Source organism: Lepidochelys kempii, chromosome 5 (assembly GCF_965140285.1).
Source record: "Lepidochelys kempii isolate rLepKem1 chromosome 5, rLepKem1.hap1, whole genome shotgun sequence".
In the NCBI taxonomy this organism is placed as follows: domain Eukaryota; kingdom Metazoa; phylum Chordata; order Testudines; family Cheloniidae; genus Lepidochelys; species Lepidochelys kempii.
In genome coordinates, this window is record NC_136384.1 from 85,621,848 (window position 1) to 85,639,763 (window position 17,916).

The 17,916-nt window shown below is 42.5% G+C and overlaps 1 protein-coding gene across 3 annotated transcripts in view; it reads right to left on the minus strand.

Annotated features, from left to right (window-relative positions):
- Positions 1-661: 661 nt before the first annotated feature.
- SECISBP2 (SECIS binding protein 2) overlaps positions 662-17,916 on the minus strand; it is a 57,904-nt gene continuing 40,649 nt past the window's right edge. For all 3 annotated transcript variants that reach the window (XM_073344908.2, XM_073344907.2, XM_073344906.2), the window contains 5 exons: positions 14,026-14,185; positions 10,848-11,068; positions 8,591-8,745; positions 7,472-7,676; positions 662-6,276 (listed from right to left, as the gene is read on the minus strand). In XM_073344908.2, coding sequence (XP_073201009.1) covers positions 6,167-6,276; positions 7,472-7,676; positions 8,591-8,745; positions 10,848-11,068; positions 14,026-14,185 — 851 coding nt within the window. In that variant the 3' untranslated portion in view covers positions 662-6,166. The remainder of the gene's footprint in view (positions 6,277-7,471; positions 7,677-8,590; positions 8,746-10,847; positions 11,069-14,025; positions 14,186-17,916) is intronic.

Sequence of the window (17,916 nt, forward strand, 5' to 3'; positions counted from 1 at the left end):
ACAGACAGAGAGACCTTAAATTGAAAACTAATTCATGGAAAGTATTAATGTACAAAGGTTGTTTTGAAGTTAAATTTCTGTTGATTGGTACAGGAAAACTTGTATAAACAAAATTTGACAACTTAAGGTACAGTAAATATTTACTTACAGGACTTGAAAATAGTTGGCATACTGTAAATCACAGCACACAATGAGCTACAAAATATGCATAATATTTGGTACTGTGGAAGATCAAGTCTGATTTATGCTAAACATCTCTAAACAAATATTCAGCAATTGATAATGTGATACCAGGATTGTTTTTATTATTCCTAGTAAACATTTGCAGACTTAACAGTGAGGTAGCCAATCAAATTTTGGGAACCTACTTGTTTCACAGTGCTGTTTTAAAATAAGTTTTATCTTTCTGCAAAGGATCAATAAAAAGTTTGAGACATTTACTTGTTCTTCTCTTGTCCTCAACATTTCCACTGTTAGCATTGCACATAAATCCCTCACTTTTTATATAAAAGCTTTGGCTTGATTGTGCTGGGAATGGTCATTCAAAAAGTACTGTATTCTCTCCCTAACCCTGAATTTATATGAAATAAAACTTTTCCCCGCTTACCTGAATAATTCCTTTCTTTAAGCAGCAAGCTCTACAGATCTTTTACAATGGTACTTCAGCCTGCCTGGAGCTTGGGGACCAGACCTGGCAGCAGGGGAATACCCCATGCCTGAAGTTCCCTCTTGTTAAGCACTTCAAATTGTTAAATATACTTTGAGGAAAAATAACAATTTCTTCAAGCAAAGCATGGTGGGCTTGTCCTCATTAAGTAAAATTTAAGTCCCTGAATGTCAATTTTCATCTCAGTGATCCACTTGACTCTAGGGTCCACAGATCCATTACAATGGGATTTTCGTAGCAGTTCGCCTCTAGGATGGGAAGCAGGACATGGACATCGGCCCTTGGAGAAGACTTAGCCAATGCCATTTCCTTTTTTTTGGCAGAAGACTGGATGCAAAATATGTAGAATTTGATGAAGGCAGTCTCAGTACAGAAGATATGAGTATTCTGCCCTGAGACTGTCCGTGCTCATAAGGACTGAACTTGAATGCCTAACCGAAGAACAGCATTTCTAATTTACCTACAGAATTTACACCTACCTTCTGAATTAGAAGTACAATACTAGGTCTTGTTTGAGAAAGCTCCCCATGTCCAATCTGGATAGTACAGTGAGGAGCAGAATGAGGTTCGAAGGTCATGTTCTATAACATCATGAAACTGGAATAAGTTGGTTGCCTTAAGGAAGCATTTCATGTTGGGAATCATCAAAAAAAGGAAGATTCATAACATGCTAAACACATCGCACTCCAGCCACTTGGCTTTTTTCTTTGGACATTTAATATACCTACAATAAAACCTTTCGGGGTTTTATTTAACATGGTAGTTATTCTACTGGCTGGTGCAAAGTCCATACTTTAAGTTCAGTTTCCAGCTGTCAATGCACAGATTTGTCACAGTAGCTAATCCCAAGGATCAAAGTCCCATATGTTTCCCTGAAACAGATTTAAATCCCCCCTTTCCCTACCTCGGGAGAGGCCACGTGATTTTTAGGTTGAGAAGGACCATATGTGAAATACTGTCCACTCATGTTAGCACTGCTTGTGAAAGCATGCAGGGGCACTTTGATAGTTCATATTTAATTTTTTGGGCTGAGTTTTCATTGTGAGATGCCAGCCTAGGCTTGGCTGCCTGTGAAGGGCCTATTGAATAAGAGAGGTTAATATTTCAGGTAAAAGTTTACCAGCTAGAATTGCTGAGCCCCTGACCGCCTTGGGCAGAAGGGTGTTAGCAGGAGGAAGCTGGGTCTGAAGGCCCCTTACCACTTTCTGGAATTGGTAGCAGCTGTGCTGTGTCCTGTGCCCTCCATCCATGAGGTAGCTGAGCTCTGCAGTCAGAAGCATGGCTGCTGGTGCAGGCTGTAGGAGCTCAAACATGGTCTTCCAAATGCCCTTCTGGCTTTGCTCCCCTCATGGAGATGGGACTGCTTGCCCCAGAGCCTGTTCTTTTCCAATCCCACCTGCCCCTTCTTCCATAGGCAAGAGACGAACCAACTTCACTGGGCCTGAGCTGTGAGGAAAAAATGCCCTCTACCCACAGAGCTGGCAGAGCCCCACACAAGACAACTGGTAAGGAGGAGGGAGGGGGCAGCTGGAGAGACAGGCCTTCCTTTTTGCCTCTGGCTTTTCTCAGTCTAGCACTCTTCTTCCTACTCCCCCCCCCCCCCCCCCCGCTCCCAGCAAGCCTGTAGGAGAACCAGCATCTGCAAATGTATCAAAAGGGGAAGCAGAAATGAGGGGACAATCACCCCTAAAATCAAATGCTGCCCTCGGACACAGCTGGGAATGAGACACATTGCATTTCAAATGTTTAGACTTAACAGGCTGGAATTCTCAAATCAGGGGGGCCTGGTTAATGTGCCAGGAAAAACTGAAGGGAACTTCAGGGACTGGACACTCCCCTCCTGCCAGTGACTGACCAATGCTGAAGTATCATTCTAACAGATCCTGTGGATCTTAGGATGAAGAAGCCAGCTGCATTTCCTCAATGACAGTTGTGAAAAAGAGGACCAAAGTCCTCCCACTTCAAAAAGTTTGACACACTAAGTGACATTCCTGGAGCAAAAGGTTGGATGCACTAATAAGCAAAACAAAGGCAAAATCAGACCCTTCCTTTTTACACTATTGAAGTCCTAAAGGAGCGGTGATCAGAGGCTTTGCTAAGACTACTGCTATGCTGGGGTGCAATGGCTAACGAAGAGAAACACTTGAAATACACCCAGCCTTTAGAGAAATGAAGTTACCTGCTTACTATGAAGTACTGATAGCTTCTTTGACATACATTATTGTAAGTTGTTCTCAGAACATTACCCTCAGTTTAGGTTACTTTACACTTCACCTGCCTGTGCATAATTTGAGCAAATAGGCCAATTCCTCTTCCTACCCGAAACTACAAGTGACCTGACTTCCTTTTGCTATTAACGTCTGTTGCAGTAGCACAGAAGATAATCAGTTTTTTAAAATACTGCTGCTTTACCTGTTAAAAAAAAGCGAAAGAGGGCGAGCACAAAGATATGTGCTACTGCTGTGCTACCTCAGCAAGAACTGCCCCCACCAGTGACCCAAAGTCTCAAGGAGAAAGGAAGCCTTTACAGTTGGCTAGGCTGTAATTCAGCACACCACAGGCCTTTCTGCCCCCCTCCCAACCACCCAAAAAAGTGGACGCTATGGGGAGGAAACTACTATCAGGTGATTTTATATACTGAAAAATGAAATGTGTAGAAGTTATAACTGACTGCTGGCCCAGCAGAGCGGGTTGGTTGGCAGCGAGGCTGGCTTTAACTTAAGCTAGATCTCAAACTGTGGGAAGCATAGCACATTGTGGCAATGCGAAGTAAAAACACTTTGGAAACTAAGCAACAGGATTAGAAAGGGGGGGGGGGGGAATCCAGCAGAGATTCTCTTACAGTGTTGCCCACAGAACTACTGTCTTAAAGGGGATGGTTGAGTGATAATGAGGTTGAACACTTCAACCCCTCAAAAGCTGTTTTGAAGGACAAATATCCATTCACTGCTTAATCATCTTCCACACTAATTCTGCCTTCAACAGTGGGTTTCTTAGAGAGGACATGGGTGAGTAACTCCCTAAATTTGTTACAATGAAAACTGCTAAGGATGCTAGCATTAAGTCTTGGCTAACAGTCATGTTTATGCACTTCTATGGAGTGCAAAATGACCTGTGCAGAGTAGCAACCCTAGAGCACACAGATTCTCTATCATCTGCACTTCTGCCTTCTGGAAGTTGTGTAAAGCAAAAACCTAGCTACCTCTTCAGCTGCTGGAGAGCTTTCCATGATGCAGTGAACCTGCCCAACACCGGCCCCCTGCCAAAACAAACCAAAACCTCTCCTGTAGTGGTATTTGCAGCAATAAACAGTCTAATAGCAGAGTGCAACCATAACTACCTTCATACACAACAGTTTGCATTGCTGTGAGTACACAGCAACCTCCTACTGGGCCAGGAATGTCTACTGCCAGTCCAAATCATCTTTCAGCACTGAACTTTTTCCCCACTCCCAAAGTCAAGTTAAGGTCAGCTGCAATTATGGAAAAGTAGAACAATCTCCTATCCAGTGATCAGCTCAGTGTCAAAGCAGAGCTGCTTTGTCTCCTTTACTGACTACTCCCCAGAGCATAAGACTGTGGTTCACACATCAATCTCAAGCATTAGCTACGCTCTAACCACAGGATGCTATGCAAGTCAGAAAGACGACAACCCCAACCATATTTTCTGAAATCAATATAAATAATATACTGTGTCTTACATACGATAAAATTACATCAGTTTTATACTTTAAAAATCATTTCAAGGTTGACTTGATATTACCTCTGTCGCTTTTGGCTTACCTGTGATTCCTCCTGGCACTTGCTTTTCAGGAGGATTGTGCTAGAGAAGCTGAAATGAAAGCTGCTCTGAGAAGTTAGATGCAGTGCATAGTGGACGACACAGAGGTACTAGATGCATCTGGGATTTACACCCATTTTATTTTGCACACATTGAAATCAGAAATCCTAATTTTGGTTTTCACCCTTATACAAATCTGAATACTCTGCTACACTATTTGGCCCTCTCCATTAAGTGTGCCATCTTCATTTTAAAAATATATAAAGCATTGCTATTTATAAAAGAAACCTCCCACAAAAGTGCTCTACCACCACCAGGTACATGTCCAGTTTAAAAAAAGTCTCAATATCAAAAGTAAATTAAGCTTGTCTTCAGAAAACTTCTCTACATTTGATACACAATTATATACAGTCAGTCTTGGCTCTAACATATTAGTTCTTTTTCCTCAAATTAAGTCTTCATTATCTGAATCAAAATACACAATTGTACATTAAAAAAACAGAGTAGCAACAAGACTGACGAATTCTTCTGAAGGGAAGGGCTAAGAGCTCACATACTGTGTTTATGCAGCCAAGCACATTGCTGTATAATTCTCCCTTATGCAACAGTGCTACACAAATGGCTGCCCTTGGGGCTTGGCTGAGGCAGCCGGACAACAGCTAAAGAAAATGCAGGCAGCAGGTGCTGAAGAAATAGCCCTTCCCTGCAGAATTGAGTACCGCTGCTATAGCCCTGCTTCTTCCAAGCTGTGGTACTCCTAAGGCAGAGAAGAAATTCTGTAAGAGGAGAGAGGGGACAGAACAGGCTGACCCACCTCTTTCCCTGAAGCATTCCTAAGCTCTGCCAGCAGAAGGGCTCTATCTGCATCAGATCTTAAGAGCTCTTTAGGGTAGGAATCTCCTTTGTGGTCCATTTTAACTTTACCAGCTTCCCCATCTCTCAGGAATTTCTTGACTCATTACCCCATCCCCCTCCCAGCTGCTGCATGCCCCAAGTGAAGGAAGGGAGATTTTAGTTGACTTGACGCTAGAGCTGGTTGATAATTTTGATTTTTGTTGGGGGGGGAGGGGGAGGGAGGGAGAGGAGGCTATTTTCCCTTCAGAAAATTTCCAGTTTTTCTAAGAAAATTTCAAATTTTCTATTGGAAAAACTAAAGTGACTGCTCCCACCTGGAAGGTTCTTATCAATCTCACTTTCTGCCTGCAGGGAGAAAGTGAAATTAACAAGACCCTTCTAGGCAGATAACCAGCAACGTGAAATATTTTCCCAAAATGAAGGTTTTCAGAATTTCTGCGTCTCAAACAAATGTTGAAATTTTGTTTTCTAGCTAGCCCTACTTGTGTCACCAGACACCAGCAGTAATCAGCCTTACCAACCCTTAAAAACATGGCATGTATTAAAACAAGCCCATTCCTAAGTGGTCCTGGGTTAAAACGAGTTTCTCCTCCCTTCAAATTAATTCTCTAATACAAAGAATGAAGCAGCAGCAGCTTTAGTAGCCAGTCAAGTATACAGAAACCTGTAAGAATCAGCCAATGTTTCATGCATTCCAATGCATTTCAAGTGAGATCAGAATAGTCGTCTTAGCCAACTTTAAACGTTTCCTAGATTACTTTATTTGCTACACCTCACAGCTTAGATGGACCACTGATTTTAGATAATTCAGTATTTACATATCTATGTAAAAAGTAATAAGGCCCAATAAAATATGATCCAGCTTTACTGAGGCTCTTCTAAATTCAAGGTCAGCATTTCAGTAGTTGCAATCTTTTCTAATTCCAAGGTATAAGGGTTATACTCCTCCTCAAGCTTTCTCTTCCAGATTTTGACTATAAACAAAGAACAGAATATTAGTATGAAAGTCACTTTAAATTTCTCCTAGAGTATCCCACAGATTCTCTTCCCCCCAGTTTAGTATTCACAGACAACCCTACTTAAGCACTGAAATGCTCAATCTCCCGGTATGAAGGACAATGTAAGAACTGAGGGAGAAATCAGCATGTAAGGGACTCTTAAGCCAACATACTTTGCAAGCACCTGCTGGAAGATAATCTGAAAATTCTCCAGGGGGACTATCTAAACCCTATGTTATTTGCTGCATTTTAGGAACGGATACAGACTCATTTGCCTACTGCTGTTTCAAAGTAATGATCTGACTAATAACTTTCTAATGCTCTATCAGGAGCACATTTTATTTACAGATCCTAATATGCACACAGATATACACAAAAAGGGATCATTCCTTCAGTACTGCAAATGCAGTTACCTACAGGGTTGAAGGCCTTCATACAGCATAGAAATATTTTAGGACAGAAAGAAGAATATTTGAAGCTGTAGTAGCAAATTGTCAAACTAATCAGAATTTAGCCAGCCTGCTTGGGCCAACTAATCTTACAAGAAGTACCAGTGGAATTTTAGCCACAAACAAACAGTCAGGAGCTCTGTTACAAGTCTTATATGAAAGAGCAGCATATGCCATCTACCACCAGGTGGACTATTTCAGAAATTACTTAAAGGAAGAGTGCCATTTACAAAGGATATGTCCACCTACACAGCAAAAGCTGTGCACAGGTTAGCCTACCTGAGCTAACTTAAACCCAGCTAGCATGGGTAACTTAGTAAACAGCGCAGGTAGCACAAGCCCAGCACTGAGCCTGACTACACTTGGCTTGCTAGCCTGCTCTCTGCTGACTTCACTGCTATTACTACCTGCGCTAGCTGGATTAAATCCAGCGTAGGTAGGCTAGCCCATGCAAAGCTTTTGCTGTGCAGACATACCCAGATATGTCAACCATATAACTTCATGAAAAACTAGGTTTTCCTTAGATGTCTCCCATCCAAACAGCGACCAGGCTGGACTTCAATTCATGAAGTCTGGTAAGGTCATGGGCCAAAGAGATATGTTTGCCCTTCCTAACCAGACATCCTTAGTCTGCACTGCCTCACAAAGATTCTGATCAGATAATTTTAGTACAAAGGAAGGAAAACTGATTGAACACAAAGAATAAACCACTGAACACTCACTGTAATTTGGTACATCCTCATCAGATTCCACATGGGGCGTTTTACCAGTCTTGGACAAGCTCTTCTCTTCATATTGAGTGGTTAAGATTGTGCTGTGCTTTTCACTTCCTCCCCCTTCAGCGGCCTCTTCCTCTAAAGCTGCCACCATATCTTTGTATGCATGCCTGGCTTCCATTGTCAGTTCTACCATTTTGTGAAAGTGGTCCTAACGGGAAAAAAAGTAAGAGAGAAACCAGTGATAAGAGAACATGAAACACTATTATGGCTTAAACCATATTTCTCTGTTGAAGTGTGCAAAGATGTAGGGTACAGTTTTTGCACGCCTTCTACTCCGAATATTAAATAAGCACATGAGCAGGCAAAACAGAATAAACCATGTACCTGGATTTTGTTTAGTAACTGTTTTATCTTGTTTTGGTTAATGATAAACAGGGAAATGCATCAAGAGACTTTCTGATGCAGTGAGGAACTCAAAGGTACATTTTTAAGCAATGTGTGGTTTTAGCCACACATCTGACATGTATTGCTATAGCATTTTTATAGATTGCTTTGAACTTAATGGGTTATAAATACTATTTTTATTATGTACCAGTTTGAAAATTTAGTCCCCCTTCCTGAAAAGTTATTCAAACTAATATTCTACCAGCTAGAAGAGGAAGATTTTACATTTTCAAATGTCTCTTTTAAAAACATTCAGTATCCCCCTCTCTGTCCCTAGTAGTTCTCCCAATTTGCAACAAGGTTTTTTTTGTTTTTGTTTTTTAAAAAAGGGCTGCCACTAGGCTCCTCCCTCCAGACATCTCATCAGGTATTTAAAATACCAGTTATCCTCAAGAAAAGCTTTTTGAACAGCAGATTTGGGTAGAGAAGAGGCGGAGAGCTGGCCAAAAATACATCTGTGAACAAAGCAAAAAGGAGAAAGGTGGTGTGGAAATAAATGTTAATTCTGTATAACATTATAATAGACCTGTCGACTATTAATACAGAGAATGGAGTGAGACAGAGACTGTCTAGCTGCCTAAGAGTCAGGTCTTTATTGTACGCATTATATATATATATATACACACACACACAGTAATAATAATTAAAGCTATGAACCAGTGTCTTTGTTCAACTCACCTGAGCACCATCATAACTGAAAATTCCGACCACGCTGACAGGCACTGCTTTGTTCACACAGCGTCCTAGAGCTTTGCGATTGAGAGCAAAGACAAATGGGATATTCTGTTCACAGGCACAGCCAATAATGGTATGTAGAGTCTCATCCAACCCACCTGGAACAGACAGCGAACTGAGAATGAGACTATTCAAAAAGTATCATTTATTCAATCCAGTTATAACTAAAAGGCATTACTGCCAGAAGTCCCTTAGTAAAAGCTACGGGTTTAAGATGCAGCGTTTAGAAATGCCAGAATGTATGTGTTAAAATATACTTATGAATGTGCAGTGCACAGAAACATTACTTGAAACTCGATAGTGTACTGTACGATCTACTCTTCTAAAAGGTTAATCTGACAATTCTCCCTTTGAATCAACAAGAATCCTCAGATAACACTGCTACTAAATTCCAGATTTTACTACATTTGAAGAACAAAGATTGGATGACACACCAGCACCACTATCAACAGTATGAAACAATGCAGTGTTGGTAAAGTATGGCTGTCAAAAAAAGAAAACTTTTAAAAGCAAAATCACTTCAAGATCACAGATCAAAGACAGTAATCTGAACAGTAGTTACACCTCTACCCCGATATAAGGCGATCCGATATAACGCGGTAAAGCATTTCCCTTCCTTCCCCCCAGGCTTGCGCAAGATAAATACTAGACGGAGAGAAATCATTTAAGCTCAGTATCAATGTGGACACAAGAACAAATGGATATAAACGGTCATTGGGAAGTTTAGACTTGAAATTAGATGAAGGTTTCTAACCATCAGAGGAGTGAAGTTTTGGAATAGCCTTCTAAGGGAAGCAGCAGGGGCAAAAGATCTACCTGGATTTAAGATTAAACTCGATAAGTTCATGGAGGAGATGGTATGATGGGATAATATGATTTTGGTAATTAATCTTTAAATATTCATGGTAAATAGGCCTAATGGCTGTGATGGGATGGGATCTGAGTTACCCAGGAAAGAATTTTCTGTAGTATCTGGCTGGTGAATCTTGCCCATATGCTCAGGGTTTAGATCACCATATTTGGGGGCGGGAAGGAATTTTCCTCCAGGGCAGATTGGAAGAGCCCCTGGAGGTTTTTCGCCTGCCTCTGTAGCATGGGGCACAGGTCACTTGCTGGAGGATTCTCTGCTCCTTGAAGTCTTTAAACCACGATTTGAGGACTTCAATAGCTCAGACATAGGTGAGAAGTTTTTTGCAGGAGTGGGTGGGTGAGATTTTGTGGCCTGCGTTGTGCAGGAGGTCGGACTAGATGATCATAATGGTCCCTTCTGACCTTAGTATTTATGAATCTATAAGCCTGGGAGGGAAGAGGGGAGGCAGCGGGCGGGGCACAGGGAGGGCAGCAGCAAGTAATGGTGGGCAGGGGGGGGGAGAGCCCACAGAGGAACTGCTCCCCGCCCCAGCTCACTTCTGCCTCCTCCCCAGAGCGCTCCGCTTCTCCCCTCTCCCTCCCAAGCTTGCCGCACCAAACAGCTGATTCACAGCAAGCCTGAGAGGGAGAGGGGAGAAGCAGAGCAGCAGCAGTGTGCTCAGGGGAGGAGGCGGAAGGGAGGAGAGCTGGGAGCTGCCGGTGGGTGCTCTGCACCCACCAATTTTTCTCTGTGGGTACTCCAGCCCTGGAGCACCCACGGAGTCGGCGCCTATGGTAGCAGTATGTCTGGCTTGGACACGCTGCTCTGAGCGGCATGTTAAGGGGGCGGGGGTGGAATAAGTGGCAGAGGGTCTCGGGGGGCGGCCGGGGACAAGGAGCAGGGGGAGTTGGATGGTGTTGGGGGTTCTGAGGGGTCAGTCAAGGGGCAGGAGGTAGGTGGGGGTCGGATGGGGGTGGGGCCAGGCTGTTTGGGGAGGCACAGCCTTCCCTACTCGGCCCTCCATAGCAAGTTCGATATAACATGGTTTCACAGATAACGCTGTAAGATTTTTTGGCTCCCGAGGACCGCGTTATATTGGGATAGAGATGTACTTATAACATTGCAATAATACGTCAATGACAAGTTGATACGTCCTCCAACCAGTCATTTGCTTTCACATTCCTTAATCTGATTTACTTTTCAAGGAAGGCACCAATAAATCATTGGTCTTCCATGCCAGTTTTCTCCAAGTGTAAGATGTGGCCCTCAAAGGGTACTACCATCAATATAACAAGTCTGTTCTACATTTATCTTCTGAAAATAAAACTTGATTTTTTGTAAAACATTTACCCTTTGACTGAATCTTTTCACAGTTTGGAGAGATGACGACACATTTCAATTTTTTCAACTTCAGGTGTTTCAAAACTTCTCTGAGTCCCATAACAAGTCTGCGTTTTGTCTTGGCCTTCACTGGATCTTTCTGATACAAGCGATCTTGGAAACGAACCAGTTCTTTTAGAAGATCTGTCACACAACTATCAACTTCTTTACTAAGTACCTGGCTACAGTAACTGGAAAAAAAGAATCAGTTGTTTAAGTGTTAAATATTCTGCAATCGCAAACATAACTGCACTCTCTCAAATACAAGCTCTATGTACAGGACAATAAAAAAAAGTTTTCCAGGTTTTTCAGTGTATTAAAAAGGTATAGGGAGGTTTGTTTCTTGACACTCCAGCTCCTGTATCAAGTTATACCAAGACATGATATCAAGAAAAAGGACAAGTTTTGTTAACGAAAAAGTTCTCCCAATGTCACAGCCTATTTTCACTCATAAGAATCAAGAGATAGCAACCATATTGTAGAAGTACTAGTTGATTTTTATAGCACTGTCACCTATAACAAGATTGAAATGTCAAAGTTGGAGCAAGAGCCAAAGGCAAGGGAGAAAATCAACTATCATTTTACTTATCTCTGGGCCAGATCCCCTTGTGATCTGCCCATGGAGGGGGATCCACAGGAAGAGTAGATGAACCTCATTCCTCTTAGCACCCAGTGGAAATCAGTGTGGAAAGTTAGGCTGTTTACACTAGAGACCTTACAGCAGCACTGATGCAGCTGCACCACTGTGAGGTCTCTCATGTAGCTCTCTATGGCAACAAGGAGAGCTTTCCCGTCAGCTCTACGTTGGCTGGAGAGCATCTCTCACTGACATAGTGCTGTCCACACTGGAGCTTCTGTCGATGTCAGTCAGGGTGTGTGGGGGGCTGTTTTCCACACCCCTGAGCAACATAAATTTTATTCACAAAAGTGCTAGTGTAGACGTAGCCTTAGACAGCTACACTGAAGTTTCCCACAGACTTCCTCAACACTGGTAACCACTCTAAAAAAGGGTTTTGGGGACAGCTGTATTGAAGGGAATCCCTGGCACCATGAAGCCAGGCTACCAGAAAGTAAGTGGCTACAGATTCATAGGGCCTTTGTATGGACGGTCCTGTATCCCCACAGATCCCAGCACTTTGCAAGTCAGACCCTTGTTTTCTTGCTCTGGAGGTATACTGGAGCCCACTAACTCTCCTTACACCAGAAGAATGCAGGGATAATCCACAAGGGGAGCCAAAGAGTTTCTTGCCCTTTCCTGCAGGTATTACCATGAAGGGTGAGATCTGGCCTCCTATTTCTAACCATTACTCATCTTACAAGTGAAACTAGGTTTCATATTGGTTAGTCTTATATTTCAGTGGGATTTTTTTGGTAGAAGAACTTCATTTATTATTTCAGATTTACCTCAGTACAGTTTAATGGACAAACCCATTAAAATCCAAAACAATGTAATCTAGCTGTATAAAAGAATCCTTCACCCTGAATGCCAAGCAATAGAAGATCTCTTTGGTTGAGTAGCCCTGAGCATATCCAGACCTATCTGCCATTTCAGTGCAATAATGTTCGGTTACTGTGGACCCAAGAAATTTGTTCACTTTAAAAAAAGCAATTAAAAGTTTGCTTTTACTGTTACCTAGGATAGAGGGAATACAAAAAGTGACTTTTTTTACATTAACTAAATCGTGACTCATAAAAAGGCTGTGGTGCCTTTCTGAAGAATGAAGATGAAAGCAACACTTATTAAACAGTTACGTCAATGGCAGAGTTTCGTTTTTCCTATAGTGGATCTTTGACCTGCTGTTCAAAAACACAATAACCAAAGTTTCTTGTTAAAAGGAAACACGTACACACAGCTGCTATCGTAACAACATTTAAAGTGTTTGTACAAGAGGGCAACTAACTTGTCCCCTTGATTTTTCCATGCAACACAAACACGTCATCCTGCTAATCACATTCTGCTTTGTACCTCTCTATCATTTTGTCTGGCAGCAGAAAATGAAGAAATATTCTAACCATAGTAAGAGTGTTTTCGGAAAGGTGAAAGAGCCCTAATTCTCTCTCTCAGTACAGTAAAAGCTTTTTTATCTGGCATGTTGGAGTATGGGGGGCTGCTGGTAAGTGAAAAATGCCAGTTAACTAAGAGAAAGGGAGTTTGGGTGCAGAAGGGGGTGCAGGCTCTGGGAGGGAGTTTGGGTGCGGGAGAGCGCACAGGGCTGGGGACAGGTTTCGGGGTGCCCGATCTGGGGGGGCTCATCTCGGGCGGCTCCCCACAAACAGTGACCTATCCAGGCTGCTCCTAGGTGGAGGTGCAGCAGGCAGCTCTGCGCACTGCCCCCGCCCTGCCCCGAGTGCTGGCTCCACAGCTCCCATTGGCCAAGAACTATCTGCCGTGCCTCTGCCTAGGAGCAGCTGGGACAGGTCCCCACTTGTGGGGAGCCGCCCAAGGTGAGCATCCTCTGGATCCAGCACCCCGAAATTCATCCTGTGCCTCAACTCCCTGCCCTGCACCCCCTCCTACACTCAAACTCCATTCCTGAGCGCACGCCCCATGCCCCCTCCCACACCTAAACCCCAGCCCCACATTCCCTCCTGTACTCCAAATCCCTCATGGCTGTTCCTCCGCCTAGGAGCAGCAGGGACACATCACCCCTTCCAGGGAACTGGGTAGGGAGCCATGCAGGGAGCCTGCCGGCCACGCACCAACAGGACTATAAACCGGGCTTTCTATGACGGTTAGAAATACCAGTTTAGAGAGCTTTCTGGTTTGTACAGGTCCAGATAACACAGGTTTTACTGTATAACTACGTGATTTATTCCACATTATAAGCAAGGTGTTTATGTTTCTAAGAGTATCTGCTGCTCCTTCCTTTTGCCGTCACTAAACCTATTATCCTCCTCTCCTCTGCTGATCTTGGATTTGCCTTCCTAGCCTGACTGATGACATATTAGTACTGCACTTGCTGCTTACTGGCATGTCACTTATTAGGTGCCAACCTGCAGGATAGCTGAAAATAAGAATTCAGAGTTGTGAGTTTAAAATTCAGTTAGCATTTCACAGAATGTTACTGATGTAACTTACCTTATTCAAGCAAGGTCCTGCCTGTGGTACCATAGTATAAAGGAAGTGTCAATACTAACAAATACTTACTCTCTAAATCTCCTGCTATGAATTTTTGGAAGGCTGGAGTTTAGTTGTGTTAGATTGGAGGAACTTTCTGTAGAATCCTTGAGGACTTTACATTCCAGGAATACTTCTGAACCGCCCTGAGCCACGGAAACTGAGGTTATGGGATCATCATCTGCTATATCTAAGCATAAAGAAATAAACTGTTGTATTTGTGTTATAAAAGGCAGATGAAAAATTGAACTGATCTATAAGTGAGAATATAACTCAAGGACTCTCCTACACAGAAATAGGATAGGTAGTTCCTACAAGCCCTGCTTTTACTTGTTTCAGGGTTATTTGGATCATTTCTATTACTGAAGTGAATAACTCAGCAAGTACTATTAAAATATGACCAGAGTGCTTTACAATCTATTCCCTGTAGATTCAGATCTTTCAATTTTAGATAGGTTTGGCTAAGACGCAGCATTAGATAAAAATTCACATCCTAAAAACATTGTTAATGCAGAGTTATGGTTAACTGGCAGTTCCTTGAAAACCAGGAAAGGAAATAGAGTTATGGTACACACCAGCCCTGTGCCAACACTTTAAGTCTGCCCATTGGACCCGCAAGATACAATATAAGTCACAGCTGCCCTACAATAAACAGATATGAGGAATGACTAAGTATGCCACTTTACATGGTGTGGTGTTGCCCCCAGAATTGTATTCTCATTCACCTGTATGCACTCCCAACTGCCCTTTACTGCGTCAGGGACAGCTGAATGTACAGTGCAGAGATTACTTGCAGCAGGTTGCCACTGTAACGAGGAGAGGTCCATCTGCTTTCTGGGCTAAGTTATGTCAGTTGTGCAAGTAAAGGAGCACAACTGTCTATCCTTGCCATGGGGATTTGTAGCAGTCTGCTAGCACACAGAGCAGAGGTAAGTGCAAGTAATATTCCAGGGGGAATCTACAGGACAAGGTTCAAGGGGGTGGTGACACCTGGTAAAACTGGCTGCTTGGAAAGAGCAGATGACGTGGTTGAATATACACCAGGTATAGCCAACTGCTGTTCATTATGCCAACCTAAATGCAACTTCGCCATTCTCGATTTCTCCTATTGTACTCATGCTGTATCCCCACAGTGCTCCATATCATCAGCAAAGATAGACTGCTACGGCACCTGTCAGATGTTGCACAGGGCGTCACTCAAAGAGACCAGCTAAGGTTGAAGGGTAGTACAGGGCTGGTATGTACTTTAATTTTGTATTTCCAGGTTTTAAGAAGTTTAGCTGTATTAGACATTCTGAAAGGGCATGAGACACTGTTAATCAACCTTAACTCTGAGAAGTGTGAATTAACCTATTCATCTTAATGGGTGTTATCCTCCCACACTATCCCAAAAATCTACCCCAGCCCCTGTTGAAGTACATCAATTTTCAAGATAATCTCACTATGCTCAGAAGTGTTTGAGCTCTTCATGGGGCGGCTGTACCTGAGAATCCCTTGACAAAGTAATTCCAACTTGCACCACTATCTCTAACCCTGACCCTAATGTGGCACAGTAATATATGGATGGCAGTGCCACCACAGTTAAGGTTACACAGAATTTCCATTTTAATAGGTGTGAAAAAGTTCTACACACATTTGGGTTAGAGCATCATTTTAAAAAAAATAAATAAATAGTTTGTGCACTGCTCAATTTTTCTATAGCAATTTACGGGGGAAAATACAGTTTGAAGTTTGCTGTGACTGTTTTAAAGAGGACAACGTGACTAAAATTTTTCTAATGTCTGACATTTCCTTCGATCCCTGTTTCTAGATAGGTTTCAGAGTAGCAGCCGTGTTAGTCTGTATCCGCAAAAAGAAAAGGAGGACTTGTGGCACCTTAGAGACTAACCGATTTATTTGAGCATGAGCTTTCGTGAGCTACAGCTCACTTCATCGGATGCATCTGTAGCTCACGAAAGCTTATGCTCAAATAAATTGGTTAGTCTCTAAGGGGCCACAAGTACTCCTTTTCTTTTTTCTAGATAATTACACATCACTAAGAAATAAAATTGATAGGCATGATCCCTTGGTTGGCAGAGATGGGATTGATGATTATCAGTTGAAATTTGTTGTGTTAAGTTTTCATGATAAATAAAAAATACTCTTTTGACTGATGCCAGGATCATGGTTTTACATTTGAAAATGTAAACTTTACACCAACAATTAGAATACAGCTTTCTATTATGGGTTCACTTCGTAACGCTCAGCAACCACTTTGATCATTCTGACACTGATGAGAGTTGCAGCTACTCTCTTTTCTTTGAGCACTCAGGCTATTGTTACGAGAGAACTGGACTTGACATAACCACAGCCATTTTGTGCACTTAGCCACCATTAACTGCAAGCGAGAACACCACAAAGTCAGGAATAACTTGAGGTTTGCATAAGCATGCGAAATAGCTGCAGTGATAGCTTTGCTAATAAGGACAGAGTAAGTGACAGATTCATGAGAGTGGGAGAAGTGTGGATTACGGACCTTGGACCTGGGTATCTATGACCATGAGTTTTATGCTGTTATGACTAGGAGTTGCTTTGGTGACAAGTAGAATTCTGAGGTTTTTGCTGATGCTAGGAAAATTGGTAGTCCACTAGGGGTTACTACGAGTTATGTCCTTTGTTCTGAACAAACCTATTAAAAGGTTAGTGTGTGTAATTTGGAGAAGTTCGGAGAGGATTTCTACAAGCTAGGAGGCTGACATCTAAGTCCCCAGAGACTAGGAGGAAGGCTGGCCACCAGAAACCTGCCACTGACCATTCAACACCATCTCAGGTTTTGGATAACTATGTCTGGGTTGCTCTAGACTATTTCAGATGTGCACTTCAGGCGCAAAAAAAAAAAAAAAAAAAAAAAAGATCTTTGAGTGAAAGCCCTCTTGAGTGCACCAATCATTTATCAGAAGGAAGAGTTATGTCCCCCATTGATTTATTTCCTGAAACCACCTGGGAAATGAAGATTAGTTACCATAGTTTTGGGTTCAGAAACCTCTGGGTAACACTACGGCTACACTTACACTGCTGCAGCACTTAAAATATAGCCACTCATTACAGCAATAGGAGGGGTTCTCCAATCACTATAGCTAATTCAGCTCCATGAAGTCAGGTCTATACGACACACTTACTTCAGTATAACAGTCACTTAAAGGTGTGAAAAATCCACTCCTGAGCAATAGTGATACCGACCGTAACCCCCTGCGCAGACAGCCCTATGTCAGCAGGAGAGCTTTTCCCACTGAAATAGCTACCACCTCTCATGGAGGTGGAGTAACTAACCTGACGTCGGCTTAGAGCGTGTTCATCAAAGCGCTGCAGCTGCATCGATGGAGCGTTTGTAGCGTAGACCTTACCTGATATACAGTAGCTAAGACAATGGAAGAATTCTTCTGTCAAAGCACCGTCTAGAGCAGGGTTAGGTCAGCTTAACTACATTGTTCATGGATGTGGATTTTCACACCCCTGAACAATATATCTAGGTTAACTTAACTTTTTAAGAGTAGATCTAGCCTTAACTCTATTGTTCTTGGAACAGGTGATGAGCATGTGGCATGATTACATTGCCCCAAGCTTATTGTTTACCAGAGTCTTCAATCTTCCTTCTTGTTAATACTATTTTCCATGACAATACTTCTAAAGAAAAATATAAGTATGCACATGGATTTTAGAATAGTTTGAAATATAGCTGTTAAACTATAAATTTTGCTCTCAGGGTAAAATTTCTAAAAGGACCCTGGCCAAGAGTAGACAGTCAGCAACTAATGTGCACACCACATTATCAAGAGACTGACAAAGGCAGGACTCAAACTTACAACACATGGGTACTACTCAGGTTCAGTGGCCACATCATCACCACGAGCCACCCACTTACTATATCAGGCTGCTTGGAAA